The 26822-nt window shown below is 44.8% G+C and overlaps 1 protein-coding gene across 2 annotated transcripts; it reads right to left on the reverse strand.

Annotated features, from left to right (window-relative positions):
* Nucleotides 1-5029: 5029 nt before the first annotated feature.
* Nucleotides 5030-26822, reverse strand: klhl21 (kelch-like family member 21). 2 transcript variants are annotated; one of them, XM_083657227.1, is made up of 5 exons: nucleotides 26699-26822; nucleotides 14342-15435; nucleotides 11086-11491; nucleotides 9106-9178; nucleotides 5030-6837 (listed from the first exon to the last, which is right to left on the reverse strand). In XM_083657227.1, exons 2-5 carry the CDS (start codon nucleotides 15372-15374, stop codon nucleotides 6508-6510), a joined length of 1842 nt encoding a protein of 613 aa, XP_083513353.1. In that variant the 5' UTR covers nucleotides 15375-15435; nucleotides 26699-26822; the 3' UTR covers nucleotides 5030-6507. The 2 variants fall into 2 exon arrangements, with proteins under 2 accessions (XP_083513353.1, XP_083513354.1); XM_083657228.1 differs by lacking the exon at nucleotides 26699-26822 and adding an exon at nucleotides 17141-17247.

Consider the following 26822-nt stretch of genomic DNA (forward strand, 5'->3'; position numbering starts at 1 on the left):
TCCAATTCTAGCTACTTAAAAATATTGTAGCTGATTATCCCAACACCACATGACCAACATCACATGACCAATCAGCTGTAGAGCTGCCCTTCTACCACTGGACCACGTTTTTTGAAAATTTGGCAGGATGGTTATGTCTAGAGCAGAAATGATGTGCTCTGTGATGTGTTTCTTCCTATGTGTAAGGTCCTAAACCAGTTTTCCTGTGTGGTTGCTGTTGATATGTGCGAACACAGAAAACTATACACTTAGTGGTTAAAGAGTGCAAACGACTGCTGACGTCTGTGCAGTGGAACATGTGTAGACACTGTAAGACAGTGTGTGTAGACTTGACATGGTGCTTATCACCTAAATGTCAGTTCTGAACAGCCTTGCCTAAACTGTGGTTATTCTCAGAATAACCGTGAACACATGTGACTGACCTCTTCAGCCCTGTGAGGTGAGGAGACTGTAGCAGGCAAGGTGTTTTTTGTTTGTGGTAAGAGCGTGACTATAACTTACTGGGGTGGGGGGAAAAATCGATACACCACAGTATCGCGATATTTTGCCTGACGATATTGTATCGATATTTGGATGCCAAGTATCGATATTGCAAGCCAAATTTTTTGCAGGCCACCGGGCTACTAGAAACTTTAGTTCCAAGGCCAGCAGTAAACAAATGGTAGCATATTTTCATTTTGTTTTAAAAGTAACAGTTTTGTCATAACAGTAATTTACAAATTCCCCAGTTACTGAATGGGCTGCACAAGATGTTTTGTGTAAGTGAAGTGAAGTTGCAAAAACTACATAAGTACAGTAGTCCACACACACATCCAGTTAAGGTGGACTGTAAGTAGACTGTAACAAACAGTTCAGTTTGTCAGGTGCATGCAACTAGGACATGACTTTATGAAAGTTGTTGGTCTGTCTACTTGACAATGTTGCTGCAATAAAATGGTTGAAGTCAGATGTATAGACTGAAAAATTGTTCTTATATAAACCAGATGTTGACAAAGTTTTCCTTTGGGGACATCATTTGCAGTTGAAAAAGTAAGAAATCGCAATATATCGAGATATCGCAATATTCAATATATCGCAATATCGATATATCGCAATATCGAAAATATCGCAGTATCGCAATACTATCGTATCGTGACTCAAGTATCGTTTCAGTATCGTATCGTGGGCATCTGGTGATTCCCACCCCTATAACTTAGGTGACACCCAACAGTTCAAGGCTTTCCCCCCCTCTGTACTTCAGATGAGACTATGCCCAACTTGCAAGTTGTAATAAACTCTTTACTTTTGAAGATCAAGTTTTCCAAGTCTTCCTTGAATCTCAATACATTTCCATCACAAGCTCTGCATTGCCTCCAATGTTGGAAGGTTTGCCTCTTCTTCGGTCTGCTGATAGGCCACACAGTTTGCTGGTGTTTGGTGGATCCGTTCAGACGTTACATGCCTTTTAGTGAGAAGCCACGCAAAGCTCATCCCCCTTTGGCCTATCATGGATAATAGTTTTTTTTCTTTTTCCACAGAGTTCTGTGCAAAATAGATCCCCTGCATAACTTCCAGGACATGCCTGATACACTTTGTAGCATTAGTTACAGCATTAGCCTTTTTTACTTCCCACCCAATTCACCCATTTTGTGTCTAAAAGGCAGGAAGTAAAACAGGTGCAAGCAAGACATTGATATTAGTGTTCTGCTTGCACCTGTTTTCCTTCCTGTCTTTTAGACACAAAATGGGTGAATTGGGTGGGAAGTGAAATAGGCTAATAGTGCCTTCAAAGCTACTCATTTAATCTGTGATCAGTGAAGGTCTGAGCTGTGGTGTTGTGTATGTTAATTCCTCCTGAGGGCCTCCTGCAGATGTACGGGCCATGCATGGTGCAGTCATGAGACCTTGGTTAGCACTCTGTTTACACTGACTCTGGATTAAAGCTCCTTTGAGACACGCTTGCCTTCTGTTTGGCTCAAATATCTCCTTTAAAGGAATCCCTTATCCCCTTGACATTTTCAATCTTAATTGGTTATTTATCTCCATCAGATATTTGTGGCGCAGTGTGGAAAAGTTTCTTGGCTGCCCATCCCTTTCTCTAAAATAGCTTCTTGGCATTCCTCATTGAAACTGTGGGGCACCGCAAGCCAAAAGAAAATTTACTCTGAGTGAATTCAAGAAGCAGCAGATTAGAAGGTTAAGTGTTTTTTAGACAATCACAAGACGCCTCTCTTAACTCCAACTGCCGTGTTGCTGGCAGTGTTGGGCAAGTTACTCTCAAAATGTAATATACTACATATTACTAGTTACTTTCATTTGAAAGTAATAAGTTACTTTACAATATTACTTTCTGTGTAGAGTAACTCGTTACTTATTACACTACTTTTGCATTACTTTTACCAAAACAACAGCAACAGCAGAATGACATCGCCGCCCCGGAACCATCCTGAAAAATAATTTCAACCACCTTGAAGTCAGTGTAAACAATCCAAAATTCTAAATGTTATTCTTTTCCTTTGTTATTGTCATCTATAGTGGTTATTTGCATAAAAACACAGTTTGATTAGGAAATGATTGTATCTTTTTTAAATATGTGCTTTGATTTAATCAAATGTAACTCAATTTGTAACTTGAGTTACTTGAACAAAGTAACTGGTATAATATTACTGAAATCCTATAAGTAATAAGTTATATTACTGAGTTACTGCTAAAAGTAATATATTACATGTAATATGTTACTTTTGTAATGAGTTACCCCCAACACTGGTTGCTGGGAGACGTGGGCACATCAGAATGGCAGGTTTTTGTTCCCACCATAAAGATGATGAGAGAATAACTCTGCAGTGTTCACATCATCGCTAAAGCCCTCTTTTCCATGGCCTGTAGAATAAGGCTATAAGAGAACTCTACCGCGGGAAAAGTTGTAAAACAGGGGTTTTCAAAGTCTGAGACTGTGGGCAAAATACAAAATAATAAGTCTCACAAAATACCTACACCTGTATGTAAGTCTCACAAAATAATCTAATCGATGATACAAATCATCTCTGATGTCCAAATCAATGCTCACAAAAACCCAACAAAGTAAGTCAATTAGGTGTGCCGAGGGAAAGGAAGAGTAACAGGTTGAAAATAGACATGAGGGAATTAATTATGCATTCAATTAGTATTGGTGCTTTACTGCAAAATCGTTGCTTTTGGTGCTCAAGGTTTTATTTTCTGTGGTAGTAAAAGTAAGACAGAGTGGCATCGATTTCACTTTGTGTTTTTCTTCCATATCCAGCAGTAACGGCTACGCTTGGCTAGCTTTAACAACAAAGGATTAGTGATGTGACACTCAAGTGATACCTTGTCATGATTATGTTATTTGATCCCAGAGACGGTAAACAATTGAGCCAAGATAGCCCGATATTGTTGTTTGACAGACTTCAGACTACACCACATTAAAAAAAGGTCTGTCTGAACGCATTTATTTGTTTCCGACTCCAGGAAAGTGGGAAAAACGGTGAAATTCCCCAAAACGATGTATCTCTGAAATCTCTTTTAGGCTATTCTATGTGATCTCCTTTTGATATCTAATGTAATATTTCTTTCACTTCCATTCACTGAGCCTCCCCTGAAACTGCTTGGAGCCCCCCTGGGGAGGCCCGCCTCCCACATTGAAAACCTCTGTTGTAAAGGAAACAAAAACAAGCTCAACCAGATACTGACTGACTCAGAAGATGTCCGGTTTCAGCTCCAGTGTATTTTGAAGAAACGATAGAATGGAATGAGGCAAAATAACTTTCTGTTCCTCAGAATCCTGTCACGCGCCGGCTGTACATGGTTCCCACTCACAAGCCTCCAGATGAGCTCTGAAATAACTGTAGTGAGGACAGTGATCACTTGTGATCAGGCCTCAAAAGTAGGGGTGGGGGAAAAAAATCGATACACCATAGTATCGCGATATTTTGTCTGACGATATTGTATCGATATTTGGACGCCAAGTATCGATATAAAAAAAAAAATTGCAGGCCATGCCATGCCAGGCCACTGGGCATCTGCCCCAAGCGTCTGATGTTGCAGTCCACGCCTGCAGTGGCATATTGAGTCCAGAGAAGCTTAATAATGTAGCCTACATGTGGGGCCAAAACAAAACAAAAAAACAGACACAAAATGGGACTTTGGCTGACGGGTGAACAAGCACATTTATTTATTTTTTTATTAAATGCACTTTTTAATGAATGGATCTTACCTCGGAAAAGTTTGTAATAACGTGCATCATTCAGTATCTTTGATGTTTGGACAATGTTCCAGTATGTTACTTAACCCCTTATGGTGTGTGTGAGTGCAATAGGCCTTTTTCACAGCTGCCTTTTTGTGTTGAAAGGACAGGGTAAACACAGGTGCAAGCAAAACAGTGAGGGGTTCCAACTCCCATGATTGGGAGTTGGAACCCCTCATTACTGTTTGGCTTGCACCTGTGTTATCCTTGCATTTTAAACACAAAATGCCCACTGTGAAAAAGGCCCATCGTAATTTTGTTTCTGCTGTGGTTTGTGTATAGCTTGAATGACAATAAAGTTGAAATTGAACTTGTGTGTGTTGCAGAGTGGGCGTCCTGGAGCATGACTTCACCTGTTGTGGCATCTGTTGTGCCATAATCTTCTTCCCTCTGGGCCTCCTCTGCTGTTTCGCGATGCGCCAGAGAAAATGTACCAACTGTGGCTAGAGGGACCAAACTGCAGCTGGCTCACACACGCTCCTATTCATGCACACATACACCGCGCGCGCGCGCGCGCGCACAGTCCAGCATTGTCGTGTCTTTTATTTTGTTATCCTTTCTTAATATTGCACTTCGATGTTGCCATTATGTTATGTACAACAAATGATCAATTTCCCTGTACATCCTACTTTACATCTTTTACTGTACCTACTGTGAAAAGTGAAGAGAAATATTTGTGAATGTAAATAACCTGTTGACAACTCATCCAATGTGAAGCAGCGGAATAAACAGTCTTATAAACAGTTTTATTTATGGTAACCACACTGTAAAGGACATTATTATCACTATACAAATCCATTACATAAGGGAAAGGATATATTTACAAAATTGTTTCAACACAAACTTGTATGAAAACTAAGAAAATAAATGACATTACTATTACCGAAGTAAAAAAAAGAAAAAACACTACTTCAATTAAAGCCAAACAATATTTGCCATAAGATCAAATTGAGATATTTTTTTTCGCACTTCCAGTTGTGATTGCAGAGCCTCCACCACCGTGTTGTTGCAGCCGAGGAGTAACATCTTAAGCAACGACAGCATAAATATGTCCATAAATAATCATATCAAACAGTCAAACATTCATAAACAATTTTCAAAAAGAAATGTTACTTCATGCACATTAGACTGGTGGTTATAAAGTCAGATTGTAGCCCTGTGAAGGGACAGGAGTGGTGAAACAAGGTATAGATTGAGACAAAGGAGATTGTGTGCAGCCTATGAGCGCGCTCATCGCTAGCGATCGAATATCTCAATCCAGTACAAGTTAACCTCACATGCAAAGCGCTCTCAATCTCAACTATGATAACAGAAGGTTCCTCAGAGCAGCTTGGAGTGTAAAGCTACCACTCCTGATAAAGCTCTAGGGGACATTCAGACCAAAAGCGTTTTTGGAGCTGCCAGCGTCTTTCTGCAATTCATTCTCCATGTAAGGACGCGCTAGACGTGCTCCTCTTTCAAGGAACGCACCTGGCGTTTAAACGCTGGTTGGCGTCTCGTCTATTTTGGCAGAGCGCTCTGGGCGTTTTAAAGCTGAAAAAGTACTCTGACATTTTCTCCTCCCAGAGGGATCCTCAACCTCGCCGCTGCCAGAATTGGCAATAATCTGGCTTTCATGTTGACAGTGAACAACATCAAACAACACAAAACCAGCTGGCTACCGTGCGTGTGGTCGTTGTGTGCTCAACTCTAGTGCGCGCGAGTGCAGGGGAAAATAACACGAAGCACAAAAAGAACGCTCCGTGCGCTGTGTTTTCTGCACAATGGAAGCGCCCTCGACATGATTTTCATAGCGAAAAAAAAAAGGCTTTGGGTGTGAATGTCCCCATACTGAGCCCAATTAAGCCATCTGCCTCGTTAGTGCTAAATAAAAACTGATTGCTTTTTGGAATGTACTATAAGCGGGTTAATGATGTTTCCGACCAATGCTGGCTCTTGGTGAATTTCCATGGAGAAACCTATCCAAGTGATCCACTGCTGTCATAGAGATGTCCATACACAGAAACATCAAGTCACTGTTCTTCATCCAGTCAATAGCCACACTCCCAGAAATGAGGGCTTATCAATATGACCGCATGGCAGGCAAGTGGGTCACAAAGAGCTCAGCGCTGCTGTATACACGCTCAGTCACAAAGTGCCTTCTCTTCCGTCCTCATCGGCATGAGCGCGGTGATGACGATGACGTCACAGTAAACGATGATGATGTCACGAGGAGGAGGGGGGGGGGGGGGAGAACAGAGTGACCGTGACATCCCGAGTACCAAAACTCAGTGCGCTGCGTTCACGTCCTGGTTCTGGTTGCGATTGTTGTTGAGATTCTGGAGCGCTTGGTGACGCTGGTGCCGGTGCAGGTGGATGGCGTGCGGCGTGGTTATGTCGGCGGGTTCGAACGCGCTCGCCACCAGGGGCATGAACTGGCGGAAGATGCTGACGCTGCCGTGCCAGAAGGTGGCCTGGGGGAGCCGCCCGGCGGGGGTCCAGGCGCGCGCGGCCGGGTCGTAGGCCTCCACCACGTCCGACAGCTCGAACGTGTTGTCGTAGCCGCCCGACACGAAGATCTTGCCGCCCAGGACCGCCACGCTACCACCGACGTGGACCTGGAAGAGAGAGGTTTGAATTGAGTTCAGGAGAGGAAGAAAAATTAACTCATTGAGTGCCAATGACGTCTAAAGACGTCAATTCAAATAGTAACGTAGAGTGCCAATGACGTCTAAAGACGTCAATTGCGTTTTTTGACGGTGGGACGTGGATCAAAGCCTGATGCATCTCCTGTAAAATATGGGGGGTGTTGAAGGTGTATAAGCTATTTTACGGACCCATTAGGTGGCGACAGTGCTCTCCAGATTAGAGAAAGGTGAGGAAAAAAGAGTAGAAGAAGCCATGGGGAAACGGAAACCGATGCATGCTGTAACATTAGCTGTGCCTGTGAACAGCAGCAAATCTGCTCCCACAATTGAGCCTTTCTGTCTGTTGCGATAGTTTCTCCATATGATTAGTTGCCAGAAAAGGAGCGCCCGACACCAGCGTCTTTCTGAAAAGATAAATTATTCTCAGCTGGAAGCGCTGGGAGCCGGCGCACAAAAACGGCGGAGCGCTGTGAAAATAGAGCTGGGTGCAGCGCACTTTGAAACGTGCAGCAGAAAATTCGTACAGCAGAGAGCCACCAGAGACACTCCCACGGAGGAGGAGTTTGCAGTTGAGGGGGGTGGGGCACGCAGGGCACCATACAACACCGACCCAGACAGCAGGCTCGATGGACAGATTGGCAAACACAAGCTGGAATACCTGATGCCCACCAGCAGTAAATCAAGACCAGCAAGAAGGTGTAGGGTATGCGCACGCAGGTGCCAGCGCTGCTGGTTGCAGCTAAAAAATATTATTTTGCCATCAAAATTCCTTTGTTTTCGCTGTTTTATTGAAGGAAATTATTTTTGAGGTGCCACTACATCAGAAAATATTAGCTTCAGAGTCAGTGATGTGCTTGAAATGCTTCATTTCACAAAAGGCTCATTATCTCAGCTTCTAGTTTGAAACGTCTGTTTTTGGTGAAACCAACCTATTTTCTACTGCTGATAACTAAAGAACGGAAAATGATATCAATAAACTTTTTTTTGCTGATGATACAAGAGAGTCTCATCGTTCTTTGGGCGTGTTCGGTGTTTACATAGTAATATCACACAATATTCTGTGGGTCTTGAGAAATCACTGAAAACGCTCTGAAAGGGCTGGCACTGGGAGCATCCGTTTTCCAGAAGTGGCTGGCAGCCAATGAGTTAACTGCAAACACGTGGTGGTTATAAATGTCGCTTTCACATCATAACAGGACTAGAAATAACCACCTTGCGGTTACGCCTCTCTGACAACAAGTCAAGCTGCAGTCATCCATGTCTGTCCAGAGATGCATACAAGCACAAATACCTTGAAGCCCAGCATGGCGCAGTGGTGAGGACATTCAACCGTATGGCACTTTAGGCAATGTTTGGGGGTACCTCAACAATATGGCGAATCGTTTCCCAACATGGAAAATGGTCCTACCCCTAAAAGCCACTCCCCAACCCCCTACCCACCCCCCGACCGTCCCTGAGATATCGCGTTAACGAGCATGGAGCGGATGCTCATGAGGTCACAGTGACCTTGAACTTTGACCTTTGACCACCAAAATCTAATCCGTTCATCCTTGAGTTCAATCTGATGTTGATCTTGAATTCCCTCAAGGCGGTTTCTGAGATATCCCGTTAACAAGCCTTAAACTGGCCGTCCTGAGGTCACAGTGACCTTGAACTTTGACCACCAAAATCTAAATCAGTTCATCCTTGAGTCCAAGTGGACGTTTGAACAAAATGTGAAGACATTCCGTCAAGGCGTTCCTGAGATATCGCGTTAACGAGCATCGGACAGACATACGTATGGACGGACGGACGGACGGACGGACGGACAACCCTAAATCATAATGCTCACATCCAAACAAGTTATGAATAAATCAATCAGCAAAAAATCAATCATAATCGAACGGCAACAGATATTGCTTGATGCTTGCTTTTAGCAAGTAGAGTTGAATATCTTAATATGAATATAATTGACTGACTGCCAACATTGTTTTTTTGGTTTTCTGCCGTGTTTGCCATCTGTGTTGACATGACACATTTCAGCAGTTTGTGGTGGAAAATATGGGTGGGAGTTATCTGAGCCTAAAATCCTCACATTCTATGTGTCAACATTAGCACTCGGAGGCTGACATGATCCTCCAGCCCCGGTAATAAATCCAACCGGACATGAAGGCGGCATAATCAAATGATCTGTCATGCAATCACCAACAGATATAATACTGTCAATCCAATTTCCATGAGAAAGCATACAATACAAACCTGAGTCATCGGACTAATTTTATCCCACTCGTTCTTATGGGGGTTATAAACATCCACCTCCGCGGAGTCGTCCCTAACAGAAAGAAACAGCAACAACAAACACAATCGGTTTAATGACATGAACTTGGGACTGTCAGGCTGTTTAAATGCTCTTTCACTAACCTAACCCTAACCCTAAGTGGTTGAGCTGTGCAACGACAACTTGCTTTTTCAGACTTTGCACTGCACAGATTTAGCACTGCACAGACTTAGCACTGAACAGACTTAGCCCTGCACAGACTTAGCACTGAACAGACTTAGCACTGAACAGACTTAGCACTGAACAGACTTAACACTGAACAGACATAGCACTGAACAGACTTAGCACTGAACAGACTTAACACTGCACAGCCTTAGCACTGAACAGACTTAACACTGAACAGACATAGCACTGAACAGACTTAGCACTGAACAGACTTAGCACTGAACAGACTTAGCACTGCACAGACTTAGCACTGAACAGACATAGCACTGCACAGACTTAGCACTGAACAGACATAGCACTGAACAGACTTACCACTGAACAGACATAGCACTGCACAGACTTAGCACTGCACAGACTTAGCACTGAACAGACATAGCACTGCACAGACATAGCACTGAACAGACATAGCACTGCACAGACTTAGCACTGAACAGACTTAGCACTGCGCAGACTTAGCACTGCACAGACTTAGCCCTGAACAGACATAGCACTGCACAGACTTAGCCCTGAACAGACTTAGCACTGCACAGACTTAGCACTGAACAGACTTAGCACTGCACAGACTTAGCACTGCACAGACTTAGCACTGCACAGACTTAGCACTGCGCAGACTTAGCACTGCACAGACTTAGCACTGAACAGACTTAGCACTGCACAGACTTAGCACTGCACAGACTTAGCACTGCACAGACTTAGCACTGAACAGACTTAGCACTGAACAGACTTAGCACTGCACAGACTTAGCACTGCACAGACTTAGCACTGCACAGACTTAGCACTGAACAGACTTAGCACTGAACAGACTTAGCACTGCACAGACTTAGCACTGCACAGACTTAGCATTGCGCAGACTTAGCACTGAACAGACTTAGCATTGCACAGATTGCACACTTAGCACTGCACACTTTGTTCATTCATTTCATTGGAGAGAAAAAAAAGAAGGTCCCACATTTATTCCATTCTCTCATATTGATTTATTCCTGCCATTTTTCTGTTGCCAGTAAAGAGGGCACTGGGCTGAGCAGAAGAGAGGTGAACATGAGCGCACTGGCGCACTCATGTGGTAGAACAAGAGAATGCCCTTCATTATGCTTAGGCTACCTTGACACTGTATATACTGTTATTAGATAGGCCACCGTTCTTACTGCAACCAAGGAAGGAAATTGATTTCTTAATATATCTTTGGAGGTGATTCTTCTCCATACTCTCCAAATACATGTCATGCCCATGGCATGGAGGCAATACTGCAGCTGCTACTATTACGGATGCCTAACGTTTAATTGTAAATTTAAGTGTATGTTTAATAAGGTGCCTAACGTTTAATTGTAAATTTAAGTGTATGTTTAATAAGGTACATGCTATTTGCACATGCATGTATAAAACGTCGAATTTGGAATGTCTGAACACGTCTAACGTATGCACATGACATGTGCACCTATGTGCAATGAATATGCCACTGTCGTATAAGCCACGACTTGTCTTATTGCTTATAGATGCCTATTTCTTACTGCCTTATTGCTGTCTTATTGCTTATTGATGCCTATTCTTATTGCCTATTACTTATTGCTTGTTGCCTATTTGTACTATGTCATAAATGGAGTCCACTGCACAAGAATTTCACACGTGGTACTTGTACCATGGAGTGACAATAAAAATCTTGAATCTTGAATATATGGCAAAAAATAAATAAAAATAAAAATCTGGTTAGACATCGCTCGAGTCTCTCCTCTCCTCACCTGACAAAGTAGATGAGGCCATTGAGGGTGACCGTTTTCGGCGCAAAGGACCATGGGGGCAGCTGACCACAGCTGAGCAGCGCCCAGCGGTTGGTGTCCGTGTCGTAGCACTGCATGGCCATGGTGTCCTCGCCGGTCAGCGAGCCGATGGCGTACAGGCGGCCGCTGCAGGTGGTGGTGGAGCAGTTGTCCATGGCGTGCAGCATGGGGGGCAGCGCCTCCCAGCAGTCCAGCGAGTGGTCGTAGCGCTCGGTGCTGTCCGACGCCACCACGTACATCTGTCCCTTCAGCACGCACGTGCTGTGGTACTCGCGCGGCTTCAGCATGGGGGACACCTCCGTCCACTCGTTGACGCTGGACCTGTAGCGCCACACGCCGTCGTAGAGGCGCGAGCCGTCAGAACCGCCTGGGAACAACACAGAACCACAGTATTAATGTGACCCAAACGTGCAACGAGGCATAGAGACAGTCCGCATGTCTGGGAACGCCCATACAGGCTCTAGGAACGCCCACAATAGACGCTGGGTTAGCCTGGGGGCGGGGGTCAGGGTGGGGTAAATTCCCCCGTTCTATCCATTCAGCAAAGTTAGAATTTACTGATAGCCCAGCCCAGGCAGACACGATCGGGGATTTAACCACCGCAGTAAACGCACATCTGAGCAGACATCTTGTGTTCTGCTCTAGAACCCCCAACCCTTTAGTTTAGAGCCGCAGCACCGTCTTTTGGTGAGTCAGCTCATGAGATATATAATGGCGGTTTTACCCCACTCGCGCTCCAGCCGTTTAACATTTTGTGGGCGTTCCCAGACATGCGGACTGTCTATGACGAGACGTGGCATCAAACTATACGAGTTCTCAGAACAGCCGTTACAATAGAGAGGCAAAGTGACCGCCTACTTCCTGCTTCAGCACTGTACCAGAGATTTTCATCCGCCATTTATTTTCCCCATGGACATTTCGTAAAATGCTTATAAAAATAGTTTTACTTTGTCAAACCAAACGGTTCAGATATATTTAGAATCGGGAGAGACCATAGAACATTTCACTCCGACCAAAACCTAAAAAACAATACCGAAAAAACATTTTCTTTAAATCCGTGATTTCTTTACGTTTTGGTCCGAGTGAAATGTTATGCGGTCTCTCCCGTTTCTAAATATATCTGAACCGTTTGGTTTGACGAAGTAAAACTATTTTTCTAAGCATTTTACGAAATGTCTATGGGAAAATAAACGGCGGATGAAAATCTCTGGTACAGTGCTGAAGCAGGAAGTGACGTTCCACTTTGGCTCTCTATTGTCTTTTCAGAACTATACAGCTGAATAGCACAATGGCTTCTCTGTGTTGCAGCCGTATGTAGTCAGTGTTCTGGACTCTTGGCACTATCTGTGTGTGCAGTCAGTCCCACACAGTAACTGGATATTGTGTGTTCAAACTACTTTGCTGCCTACAATAAACTGGCTGTACCGAGGCCAGGCTGTGCTCAACTTGAAAATAGCCCCAGAGACTCCATAGAGACACTGTGAAAATATTATCACAAGGACATTGTATGAAAGGTGACACACTAAATCTGCCTGTCATCAAGGCTACTTTACCCATCATTCAACAGCCCATCATGTGCTGCTGCTGTCAGTCAGTCTGTCAACGAGGGAACGAGTGTGCCCTCCTAATAACGTATGGCCCGCAGTGTTCGGCAAGTTACTTTCAAAATGTAATCTACATATTACTAGTTACTTTCATTTGAAAGCAATACGTTACTTTGCAATATCACTGTCTGTGTAGAGTAACTCGTTACTTATTACACTACTTTTGCATTACTTTCACCAAAAATAACTGCGGCAGCAGAATGACATCGCCGCCCCGGAACCATCACGAAAAAATAATTTCAACCGCCTTGAAGTCAGTGTAACCCGTCCAAGATTCTAAATGTTATCCTTTTCCTTTGTTATTGTCATGTGGTTAACAAAAGTTTATGGGAACGCGAATCTGCGTTCTGCATGATAATCTTCACAAATGTGAATAACTTTGATGACTTTTGGAACGTAAATGCGTTGTTTTTTAAACACAATTTTTATAAAACGCTTCAAAAGGCATAAAGGTTATTCACGTTTGTGAAGAGTATCATGCTGAACCCAAATTCACGTTCCCATAAACTTTTGTTAACCGCAGCCCTCTGATTTCTGGATAAAGCCTACAAAAATACATCAGCCCTGCGGTAAACCATTGTAGTGGGAACGACCAGAGAAGCCGTTTTGACTCCAGGTGTTTATATGTCCGTTGGATTTGTTGTCACCGCGATGGCGTCAAAACTGTGCAAGACGCTGTCACGAAACATCACAGGTGCGTAGTTGCCATCGAAATGAAGGCAGAGTTCGAAAAGTCGTGGGCATCGCAGCTGAGTGTGATCTCCTCGCAAGATGGTTCTCTCGTTATTTACAGTCATCGATGATGAAGATGATGGTCTCTTTGCAGGCCGAGACAGGTCACTGATGATGATGATGATGCTCTCTAGTGGATGAGCTCATGGCTGCACTCCTGCACAGCGTGTCCTCCTGTCTCACTCTGCACTGTTGTTCACACACATATAGTGACCAGCCAAACAGGCTGCTGCCCTGGAGGTTATTTATAAGCACGCTGCCTCACCGCCGTTACATAAGATGCAGGAACAGGAACACGACTGGGAAGCTGCTGATGGGAGCTTTCAAGTTGCAGTGAATCACTGAATCTCATTATACACACAGCAACTGTAACAATGCACACACCAGGTGGAACCAAACACTGAGAGTAACTTACAATAAGAATGCTGTGATGATGTCTTTAATATGACTGACTGGTCATTAGAAATTAGAATAAGGGTTCTGATATGTTCAAATAGTTTTAAAACAGTAATTTTGTTGATTTCATTATATGTTGGAGTTTTTTTTTAAATATATACCGGTATACAATAATATATATTTTATTTTAAATGTTATTATATGATGGAGTTAACTATTCTGTTAACTCCAACTATTCTCTGTAAACTGTAAACTATTCAATGTAAATTACCATAAAGAAGAATGAAGTTGGAGTTCTTATTGTAAGAATTCAACATTTTGAAACTTGGCTTTTGATACCATCCAGTGTTTTCTGATACTTACAACTTACAACAACAACAAAAAACCATTATATTCCAGAAATGCCATGCTACATCTGTCTGTATCCTTTAATATGACTGAAAAAGTGTGCAGAAAAGTGCGTGAATGACCACAAATCGACGTACCTGTGACATACATATCGTTCCCCAGCGCGGCGATGCTGTAGCCGCCTCCGAGGTGGTCGGGGAACTCGGCCAGGTAGCGCCACTGTCCCGTCTGGGGGTTGTAACAGTCCACGGTGACCAGCTCGTCGCAGTCCTGGTCGCAGCCTCCCACCACCACCAGGATCTCCGCCAGCCCCGTGGAGGGCCGCGGCCGCATGCGGTGGCAGGGCCTGTCGTGGCGGTCGTACTCGCACGACTGGAAGCTGCGCGCCTCGCTGACCATGCGCAGGCAGGTGGGCGAGAGGTAGACGAGCGGGTCGCTCTCCACGTGGGCCAGCAGGAAGAACCTCCGGACGAACGGCAGCCGCACCTGCTGGAGCAGCTCGGGCCAGTAGTGCAGCCTCCGCTGGAGGTCCGCCTTGACCCAGCGCACGGCGATCTGATAGGCCACCTCCTCCTTGTCCACGCACAGCTCGTCGTCCGACACGAACTCCAGGAGCCGCTTCCACGGCAGCCGCTCGAAGTCCGAGACCTTGGAGAGCTCCATGATGTTCTTGAGGACGTATCGGCGCGCGCTGCCCGCCAGCTCCCGGCAGGCGTAGGCCTCGGCAAAGTCCTGGATCTCCAGGCAGTTGGAGACGTCCAGCCGCTGCTCCAGGAACGCGCAGCAGGCCTCCTTGACCGAGGGGAACTGGAACAGGTCGGCCGTCTTCAGCAGGAGGTCCACGTTGTCCTGCGTGACGGTGACCCGTCCCGTGTAGCAGAAGTCCACCAGCAGGCCCAGGAGCTCGGCCGACACCTCGTGCAGGACCACCCGGTCCATGGCGCTCTCGCGCAGCGTGCCGGCGAACATGGCCCGGAAGTAGGTGCTGGCGGCGGCCAGCACCGTGCGGTGGCAGTGGAACTCGCGGCCCTCGGCGCACAGCGTGACGTCGAAGAACTTGCGCTCGGCGCGCAGCTCGTGGATGCCCCGCAGCAGGTTGAAGGCGTGCGCCGTGTCGAAGAAGGGCAGCGTGGACGGCTGCGTCTGTAGGACGACTGTAGGCTTCTCCATCTTCTCCTTACCTCTCCAGGCGTATCTCAAGCTCTGGCGGTCGTGTTCAGAATGTTGTCATCTACAACAGATAAGACACAAGAAACATTGGTCAAGTGTTATACCAGGGGTGTCAGACTCATATTAGGTAGAGGGCCGGATTTGTTCAACTGAGACCTCATGGGGGCCGGATTTTTTTTTTTACTAAAATCAATTCGACTCATTTACCCATTTACTTCACAAAAGAAATACTGCTCTTTCCATTTCTCTTGAAATTGCCTGCATTCCGTGTCAACCTTTCTCTTTTTCGACAGCATCTTGTTGATTCCTTTGTTTTTTGGTAGGTAGCCGAATGTGCGATTCAATTCCAGCGTGGCATCATGGCGGCTTTGTTTACACCTGATGACCTACTGACAGGGGCGGACTGGGATCATAATTCAGGCCGGGCATTAGATACCAAGCAGGCCAGGCCGATACGGGGCGACGTGCGTGCCGGCGTCCGAAGGGCGGCGGCGAAAAATTTGGGCCATTTGAAGCTCAATTTGGGCCGTTTGAAGCCCAATTTTGGCCGTTTGAAGCCAGATTTGGGCCGTTTGAAGCCCGATTTGGGCCGTTTGAAGCCCAATTTGGGCCAAGTCCAATTTTACAATGAGATGCACCCACTTTAACCCTGAATAAAGTAATAAAACCACTAGTAAACCACTAGGCGGCGCCTGGCCTGCTGTTCAGTGAGTGGACTGGCCTGGCCTGCAAAAAAAAAAAAAAAATTTGCAGGCCAGGCCAGCATTTGCCCGACGTGCCCGATTATGCAGTCCGCCCCTGCCTACTGACATACTTCCTTGTAGTGCAGGTTAATTAACTTATGAATGAACTCTTAGCTTGCTTATTAGCCACACGTAGTTCATGATAATGGGGTGCGAATTTAATAATAATAATAATTATAAAAAAAAAAAAAAAAAAAAAAAAGTTTTTTTTTTTTTTATATTCCAAAACATCTCGCGGGCCGGATGAAACCTGCCCGCGGGCCGGATCCGGCCCGCGGGCCGTATCTTTGACATCCCTGTGTTATACAATATAGTGCGACAATCTCTTGACACTGGGGACAACTGTTGCTAAAAGACTTATTCTGAAGGAATGTAAGTCCTCCTCTTCACCTTCTTTTCAAATGTGGCCGGTGGACGTGATCTCTGTCATACAGATGGAGAGACTCAGGTCCCTGAGAAGCAACTCGCTCAAGACGTTCTTAACTATCTGGGAGCCGTTTTTGGCCTACTTTGACGAGGTTAAGAATGTTAAGTGACTGAGGTTAGGGCTGGTGATAGCAGCAAGTTGTAACGATGAGTGTCAATGATGTATGTATTTATCTTTTTTCCCCTGTGTCTGAGCCTGTCTTGTTCGCATGTTCTATAAAAATTGAAAATAAAAAATAAAATAAAAGAAGTTATACAATGTAACTTATTTGCCATCGACAAACATGAATCTATCACAGTGTTTTTATAAAGGTAAATATAGTAAAAAGATACCCAGATTATATACAGACTCAAAGCAAGGCATTATTTAAATCTTGAAGAAATTGGGCCTAGCAGGTTTCATAAATTGATATTTATACAGCCCCAAAAACCAGATGAAAATCCCAGAGGCAAACGAGTCTAATCCATTTCAACCAATTAGTTCCAACCAATACATTTCACTGGCAAGCAACCATCAGCGAAACATAACAGACCGGCAAATAAACAGAGGATTTCAACATCCAGGCAGGCAGCCACCCAAAGTGTTGTTCCCCCTACCTGTCCTGAGGAGCCGGCCGGTTACCAGGCGTGTTGCACAAGTCAAGTGACTGAGAGTAAAAACAAGTTTCCAGAACGTACGACAGGCCAGCACTGCTCTGCTGAATATGACCAGCTCTCCACTGGTGTTTAAGAAAGAGAGAGAGAGCTTGTGCTCAGGGGCTATAAATATACCGGTAGTGTCCATTTCCAGGCAGGGGTAGGGGGGAGTTTTTGGGAGAACACCTAATGCGCTGTGGGGATAGTAACAGCCTCCCCCCCCCTACACACACACACACACACACACACACACACACACACACACACACACACACTCTCTCTCTCTCTCTACCACCGTGCCTCTGTGGTCACTCAATCAGCCCTCTCTGAGTAGCCGGCACTCAGAGACAAGAGCCAGCTGAGCCCGGGCCTCCTCACCACCGTCAGCACAGCAGCAGCAGCAGCAGCAGCACAGGACCAAAACACAGAGCTTCCTGTCATCGTATCCACCAATCGGCACAGAGCTTCCTGTTATCATATCACCAATCAGCTTGTAAAAGCCGCACAGTAGCCGAGAGCTGCTCCGATGAAGACAAACAGAGGAGGAGGAGGAGGAGGGCTACAAGTGCATCAGAAACTTACTCTAGCACAGTGTGGTTCTCCACCTTTTTGAGCCGCGACCCCCAAAAAGATTTAGGGTTCGCGACCCCACCTCCCGCCGCCACGCCACATATGTGCACTCACTCAAATCTATTTTATATGGTTTATATATATTTTATACTTCGTATATAGTTTTATACTGTATATAGGCTACTACATTATATCATTGGTATGGTAGATTTGATCATCATGGGAGAAAAATCATTAAAAAAAAATGTGTATGATTTTTTATTTACTTAAAAATATATATATATATATATATATATAACCATCCTGCGACCCCCTAAAATAATCTGGCGACCCCCTGGGGGTCCCGATCCCCAGGTTGACAACCACTGCTCTAGCAGGCTAATCATTGGATGATCCGTTGGTGTGGTCTGTTAAGGACATAAATGTCATATCGTTACATTTATACCCACTTCAAGTTTACAATATAGAAATTAAATTCATATATTATGTGGTTAAGAGGTTGTACAATTTTGATTGAATGTGCTTACCGCTAGGATAGTACAGGCAGAGGAAAATATGATACAGTAACACATCACTTGAATAATGGTTGAATAATGTTCAAAATGTATTACTGCAAAGTATAAGATCCTGTGAAAAACTCAAATAAGTACACTGTTAAAAGAATTTAACCTATTTACCATCATCTTGCAATTTATTTATAATTGATGTTGTTGACATTTTATTGCATTTACGGAAGAATAGTAAACTGCAATAAATAGCGGTATCAAATGACAAGACATATCAGAATATTGATCAATAACAGCACTTGAACAGTGTCTATGAGCTACTAGTCTACGAGCGGCAACTTCCACTGAACTGCCAAGCGCCCTGTTAAGATTTAGGCATATTCATTCCATCTGAAAATACAGAGCGACAGTATCTCCTTACAGAGATTAGTTGTAAATATAAAAGCCTCTAATCCGTCCCCAGCGGTCCGAACATACAGCACTGTCACTCTGTGAGGTCACACGTACAGCACTGTCACTCTGTGAGGTCACACGTACAGCACTGTCACTCTGTGAGGTCACACGTACAGCGCTGTCACTCTGTGAGGTCACACTGATACAGTGATGTCACTCTGTGAGGTCACACGTACAGTACTGTCACTCTGTGAGGTCACACGTACAGTACTGTCACTCTGTGAGGTCACACGTACAGCACTGTCACTCTGTGAGGTCACACGTACAGCACTGTCACTCTGTGAGGTCACACGTACAGCGCTGTCACTCTGTGAGGTCACACGTACAGCGCTGTCACTCTGTGAGGTCACACTGATACAGTGATGTCACTCTGTGAGGTCACACGTACAGTACTGTCACTCTGTGAGGTCACACGTACAGTACTGTCACTCTGTGAGGTCACACTGATACAGTACTGTCACTCTGTGAGGTCACACGTACAGTACTGTCACTCTGTGAGGTCACACTGATACAGTACTGTCACTCTGTGAGGTCACACTGATACAGTACTGTCACTCTGTGAGGTCACACGTACAGTACTGTCACTCTGTGAGGTCACACGTACAGTACTGTCACTCTGTGAGGTCACACGTACAGCACTGTCACTCTGTGAGGTCACACGTACAGTACTGTCACTCTGTGAGGTTACACTGATACAGTACTGTCACTCTGTGAGGTCACACGTACAGTGCTGTCACTCTGTAAGGTCACACTGATACAGTGCTGTCACTCTGTGAGGTCACACTGATACAGTGCTGTCCCTCTGTGAGGTCACACGTACAGTGCTGTCAATCTGTAAGGTCACACTGATACAGTGCTGTCACTCTGTAAGGTCACACTGATACAGTACTGTCACTCTGTGAGGTCACACATACAGTACTGTCACTCTGTGAGGTCACACTGATACAGTACTGTCACTCTGTGAGGTCACACGTACAGCACTGTCACTCTGTGTGGTCACACGTACAGTACTGTCACTCTGTGAGGTCACACTGATACAGTACTGTCACTCTGTGAGGTCACACGTACAGTACTGTCACTCTGTGTGGTCACACGTACAGTACTGTCACTCTGTGTGGTCACACGTACAGTACTGTCACTCTGTGAGGTCACACGTACAGTGCTGTCACTCTGTGAGGTCCCACTGATACAGTACTGTCACTCTGTGAGGTCACACTGATACAGTGCTGTCACTCTGTGTGGTCACACTGATACAGTGCTGTCACTCTGTGTGGTCACACGTACAGTACTGTCACTCTGTGAGGTCACACTGATACAGTACTGTCACTCTGTGAGGTCACACGTACAGTGATGTCACTCTGTGAGGTCACACTGATACAGTACTGTCACTCTGTGTGGTCACACTGATACAGTGCTGTCACTCTGTGTGGTCACACGTACAGTACTGTCACTCTGTGAGGTCACACTGATACAGTACTGTCACTCTGTGAGGTCACACGTACAGTGATGTCACTCTGTGAGGTCACACTGATACAGTGCTGTCACTCTGTGTGGTCACACTGATACAGTACTGTCACTCTGTGAGGTCACACGTACAGTGATGTCACTCTGTGAGGTCACACGTACAGTACTGTCACTCTGTGAGGTCACACGTACAGTGCTGTCACTCTGTGAGGTCACACTGATACAGTACTGTCACTCTGTGAGGTCCCACTGATACAGTACTGTCACTCTGTGAGGTCACACTGATACAGTGCTGTCACTCTGTGTGGTCACACTGATACAGTGCTGTCACTCTGTGTGGTCACACGTACAGTACTGTCACTCTGTGAGGTCACACTGATACAGTACTGTCACTCTGTGAGGTCACACGTACAGTGATGTCACTCTGTGAGGTCACACTGATACAGTACTGTCACTCTGTGTGGTCACACTGATACAGTGCTGTCACTCTGTGTGGTCACACGTACAGTACTGTCACTCTGTGAGGTCACACTGATACAGCGAGTACTGTCACTCTGTGAGGTCACACGTACAGTGATGTCACTCTGTGAGGTCACACTGATACAGTGCTGTCACTCTGTGTGGTCACACTGATACAGTACTGTCACTCTGTGAGGTCACACGTACAGTGATGTCACTCTGTGAGGTCACACGTACAGTACTGTCACTCTGTGAGGTCACACTGATACAGTACTGTCACTCTGTGAGGTCACACGTACAGTGCTGTCACTCTGTGAGGTCACACGTACAGTACTGTCACTCTGTGAGGTCACACTGATACAGTACTGTCACTCTGTGAGGTCACACGTACAGCACTGTCACTCTGTGAGGTCACACGTACAGTATTGTCACTCTGTGAGGTCACACGTACAGCGCTGTCACTTTGTGAGGTCACACGTACAGTACTGTCACTCTGTGAGGTCACACGTACAGTACTGTCACTCTGTGAGGTCACACTGATACAGTATTGTCACTCTGTGAGGTCACACTGATACAGCACTGTCACTCTGTGAGGTCACACGTACAGTACTGTCACTCTGTGAGGTCACACTGATACAGTACTGTCACTCTGTGAGGTCACACGTACAGTATTGTCACTCTGTGAGGTCACACTGATACAGTATTGTCACTCTGTGAGGTCACACTGATACAGCACTGTCACTCTGTGAGGTCACACGTACAGTACTGTCACTCTGTGAGGTCACACTGATACAGTACTGTCACTCTGTGAGGTCACACGTACAGTACTGTCACTCTGTGAGGTCACACTGATACAGTATTGTCACTCTGTGAGGTCACACTGATACAGCACTGTCACTCTGTGAGGTCACACGTACAGTATTGTCACTCTGTGAGGTCACACGTACAGTACTGTCACTCTGTGAGGTCACACGTACAGTACTGTCACTCTGTGAGGTCACACGTACAGCACTGTCACTCTGTGAGGTCACACGTACAGTACTGTCACTCTGTGAGGTCACACTGATACAGTACTGTCACTCTGTGAGGTCACACGTACAGTGATGTCACTCTGTGAGGTCACACGTACAGTACTGTCACTCTGTGAGGTCACACGTACAGTACTGTCACTCTGTGAGGTCACACGTACAGTGATGTCACTCTGTGAGGTCACACGTACAGTACTGTCACTCTGTGAGGTCACACTGATACAGTACTGTCACTCTGTGAGGTCACACTGATACAGTGCTGTCACTCTGTGAGGTCACACTGATACAGTACTGTCACTCTGTGAGGTCACACGTACAGCACTGTCACTCTGTGAGGTCACACTGATACAGTAGTGTCACTTTGTGAGGTCACACGTACAGCACTGTTTAACACAATTAGACAATGTAGAAGGATGAGTGTTTTGATCATAGCTTCACTGTTATCTCTCCACCTACAATGCAGATAGGCATGGAATTCTGGACAAAATCATAATAACAATAAAAAATTATATTCTCAGATTTTAGTTCAGGAGACATCTTATCAAATGGGGGTCCTTGGCCCAAATGTATACCAGATTAGGGGTCCTCCTTGATATGGGAAAAAAAGTTTTTCAGAGAGTATATATTCAACAAACAACCTGCTGAGGTATATTGCACAAGTTAACTAACGATCAGTGTGTGTTGTGTTTAGATCAGTGTGTGTTGTGTTTAGATCAGTGTGTGTTGTGTTTAGATCAGTGTGTGTTGTGTTTAGATCAGTGTGTGTTGTGTTTACATCAGTGTGTGTTGTGTTTAGATCAGTGTGTGTTGTGTTTAGATCACTGTGTGTTGTGTTTAGATCAGAGTGTGTTGTGTTTAGAATAGCGTGTGTTGTGTTTAGATCAGTGTGTGTTGTGTTTAGATCAGTGTGTGTTGTGTTTACATCAGTGTGTGTTGTGTTTAGATCAGTGTGTGTTGTGTTTAGATCAGTGTGTGTTGTGTTTAGATCAGTGTGTGTTGTGTTTAGATCAGTGTGTGTTGTGTTTAGATCAGTGTGTGTTGTGTTTAGATCAGTGTGTGTTGTGTTTACATCAGTGTGTGTTGTGTTTAGATCAGTGTGTGTTGTGTTTAGATCAGTGTGTGTTGTGTTTAGATCAGTGTGTGTTGTGTTTAGATCAGTGTGTGTTGTGTTTAGATCAGTGTGTGTTGTGTCTAGATCAGTGTGTGTTGTTGTGTTTAGATCAGTGTGTGTTGTTGTGTTTAGATCAGTGTGTGTTGTGTTTAGATCAGTGTGTGTTGTGTTTAGATCAGTGTGTGTTGTGTTTAGATCAGTGTGTGTTGTGTTTAGAATAGCTGCCACAAATCCCCAGCAGGACGGACGGGGGAGAGAGGGAAGTAAACGGGGAGTGAGAGGAGGAGAGGAGCAGAAGGTGGGGGAACACACTCTGTGGTATGTGGAGACGGGGTGAGGAACACAGAGAGCAGTGTGACGTCCAGCATGTCCGCCCACCACCTAGGACTAGCTATAGGGGAGAAGAAGGAACAACATCTCCACCCCCAAGTTACCCTGTGCTGGAACAGCCCCACAGCAGTAGTCTGTCTGGCCCAGGAGCTGACCTGACCATGACCTCTACAGTTACAGAGAACGACCTATCAGGATAAATCATAATAATTGCAGAGGTCTCACTCCAGTCAAAACTCAGAGGATGGCTTGGAGGTTACGTTTACGCCTTAAAATGGCTGATGATGAGATCGGTCTATTCCTGTAATCGGTCGTACTTTAGTTACACGTTTAGCTATAATTTAGCTGACAACAGTGTCAGCAGCACAGGGCTGGGTATAAGCAAGACATGATGACATAGAGAGGCAACGTGACCGCCTACTTCCTGCTTCAGCACTGTACCAGAGATTTTCATCCGTCATTTATTTTCCCATAGGCATTTCGTAAAATGCTTATACAAATTGTTTTACTTGTTCAAACCAAATGGTTCAAATATATTTAGAAACAGGAGAGATCGTATAAAATTTCACTCAGACCAAAACATAAGAAAAAATTGTGGATTTAAAATATTTTTTCAATGTATTTTTTTTTTTTTTTTTTTGTCGGAGTGAAATATTCTATGGTCTCTCCCGATCCTAAATATAGCTGAACCGTTTGGTTTGAACAAGTAAAACTATTTTTTATAAGCATTTTATGAAATGTCTATGGGGAAATAAATGGCGGATAAAAAATCTCTGGTACAGTGCTGAAGCAGGAAGTAGGCGGTCACTTTGCCTCTCTATTGATAACAGACAGTGTGAACACTCTCTTTGGGGGTTTACTTGGGCTTCAAGGCGCTGCCGCCGCTGACTAAGAAGCAATAAAAAAAAATCCAAAAAACATACAGAACAAAAAGACAAAAAGAGTGAAGAGATTAGAGAAACAAAAACAAAACAAAATAATAAGAATGAAACAAATCTATCACTGCCAGGCACAACTTTTGTGCCACAACTTTATACAACTATGTGGCTTTTCTGAGTCCAAGGATTCTGTGAGAGGATGTTTATGTGGGAGCCGTGCAAGTGAACAGGGTAAATGAAAAACAGACTCTATATTTGTGTTTATTACAGTGTGTGCTCTCTTGGTTACACAACAACCAGCGTTGCCCCTTGCTGGCAGGAGCATGTAATTACCAGCAGTGGGAAGTGACTGGCAGGCTTCAGCATTGTTTTGCATTTTTGCGTTATCAACAGTATAAGTACTGTTGAGGCTTGGTTATTATTACCATGCATACATAGAGCACTGGGGTTAGTTAGGTCAGGGCTGGTAAGAAAACTGTGTGTATCAAAAGTATCGATAGTATATCGATACAAAAAAATGTAAACGGATACAATACTCATTTGCAACAAGTATCGATAAGTATCAATACTAAAAAATTTAAACGGATACAATACTCATTTGCAACAGTATGGTTACCAGCAGTGCTTTCTCTTAATGAAAAATCAAACATACTGTACTGATGTCTCCCTCCCTGTCATTGGTGGGTATCTGTTGCTTCAACAAGCTCAAATTGTTCCGATAGGCTGATGACTAGAGCAGAGGTAATCTGCTGTGTTCTGATAGGCTGATGACTCGAGCAGGGGTCATCTGCTGTGTTCCGATAGGCTGATGACTTAGAGCAGGGGTAATCTGCTGTGTAAGTGCAACGTTTTTAATGAGTTTTATCTGGTCTAGATTATGGAGAGGCGTACGTCTGTCTGTCCATCTGTCTTTGTTTATTTTTTATGATGTGATGTTTGGGATCCCCCCCTCTGTGGTATCGAAAATGGTACCGAGTATCGATATTTTCCTGGGTATCGGACGTATCGAAGTAGAAATTCTCGTATCGTGACATCCCTACTACTAACAACACAGTGACCCACTCTGAAATAGAGTCTTAACGCTGCCCCTGGTAGACAGATGTCCACAACTGCTCTACGGTCTCTCCAGCCTGCATGGGGGCTGGCTGTGGCTGCACAGTGCTGCAGACACTGGGGCCAAAAGCAACCAGAGTGGAGCGTGCTACGCTACGCTATGCTACGACCCCTGGCTCTCCGCAGCAGCAGAGCCCTGGCTTGGCCCTAAAAAGGCAACACCCCAGCAGGCAGCCGCGCGGCAGCCAGGACTCGTCACATTCCATCTGAGGCCAGCGTGAGGCTCCCAGAGAGAATGACCGTCATTCAACTGGATAACCCCAGATTCAAGCCCCGTGTCAGCTAACACCTCCCTGTTGGAGTGACCCTGAATCCCTACTACCAGCTCCAGCAGGAGTGCTCTCCTGTCCTGTAGCAGAATATTAGGGCTGTGAATCTTCACTGGCTTCACAATTCCATTACGATTCATCCGTCAACGATTCGATTCGATTCCACGATGCGATCTCGATACAGCTCAAAGTATCGCAGCTCCAAGTATCAAATCCTCAATTTTATGTATTATTATTACAGCACATGGCTACTTCTTCATCAATTAATACAAGCGGTCAGATAAATATCAAGTCCCTTTTTTACGTAGAAAGTGCTTTAAAATCTGAATGTCAACAGAAATTTGATCATAAACGATTCATCTGTCAACGATTCGATTCACACGTCCGCATCGCGATGCATCGATTATACGATTAATTTTGACACCCCTACTGAATATACACTCTGACCTGCCTGGATGAGGATGAAGATGAGGATGAGGATGAGGGGAGGATGAGGGGGGGGAGGGAGGAGCCAAAAAGTAGCACTTAATTCATTATGATCTGATACCCCATATAGGGATACAGGGCAGTTTGAGTTTGGGCGCTCGTTCTGTGTGTTATGACTCAGGGTTTGCCGCCGCTGGGGATGGTTTCAAATACCACAGTAATGTGTCCTCTCATCAGACCCTGAATTCCTACAATCCACGCAGCCAGAAAGTTAGGAGTTATGGTAAATTAAAGTAGCCTATCATTTTGGCCATGCAGCCATACTGACCACAAATTGTTGAGCCAGCAGCAGAGTAAACCTGGAGCTCTAAGTTGCTTTGAAATGTTCGCTGCTCTGGTCACAATCACATCCTCCTAGCTTTTTGTGCCTGACAATATATTCAAGCAGTTAGATCTCACGTGTAGGCCCAAAGCCATGTTAAGCCACACACAGACATGCAGTCTAACTGAAAGCCAGATCACGTACTTGTTTGATGATGGTGTAATATTAATAATGTGATGACAGTTGTACCTAATGTTCACTTCATTTCCCCCGAATCAAAAACATTCCTTATAATAATGATTCAAAACGCCCGCTTTAATAATAGGGGACAACACAGCTGTTTCATACGCATGTATGTTTAAAAATAGGTGATAGCCCACGTACCAAACAAGATTAGATAGCATTAGCATACACATGCTAACGTCATTAGTGACTAACATTATCTAGGCTACAACTAGTGTCATTATATTCACGAAAGATTGTTTTCTTCTATCGGACAGGTCTAGCATTATCAGTGCTCCGCTTCGAGGAAACAACAACCTTCTTCGGAGTCCAAACGGACGGGTAAAAACAAGATTTTGTCTACTTACCAATATATAAAACTTGACTTGACGTTGGGGTGATAGTTTTATCAGGTGTGGAAGGCATAAACATCTAACGTCAAGCTGAAATTAAACTTTGATACTGCGGATCTCCGGTCTCCACTGCGCCATG

The sequence above is a fragment of the Poromitra crassiceps genome (assembly GCF_964638095.1).
Source record: "Poromitra crassiceps genome assembly, chromosome: 20".
Taxonomy (NCBI): domain Eukaryota; kingdom Metazoa; phylum Chordata; class Actinopteri; order Beryciformes; family Melamphaidae; genus Poromitra; species Poromitra crassiceps.

Bases quoted from the DNA above. Each gene is read 5' to 3' on its own strand.
- klhl21 (XM_083657227.1), bottom strand. From the start codon at position 15,374: ATGGAGAAGCCTACAGTCGTCCTACAGACGCAGCCGTCCACGCTGCCC. The intron at 11,492-14,341 runs GTACGTCGATTT...TGTTGTTCCCAG, and splicing joins GAACGATATGTATGTCACAG to GCGGTTCTGACGGCTCGCGC. The intron at 9,179-11,085 runs GTGAGGAGAGGA...TCTTTCTGTTAG, and splicing joins GGCCTCATCTACTTTGTCAG to GGACGACTCCGCGGAGGTGG.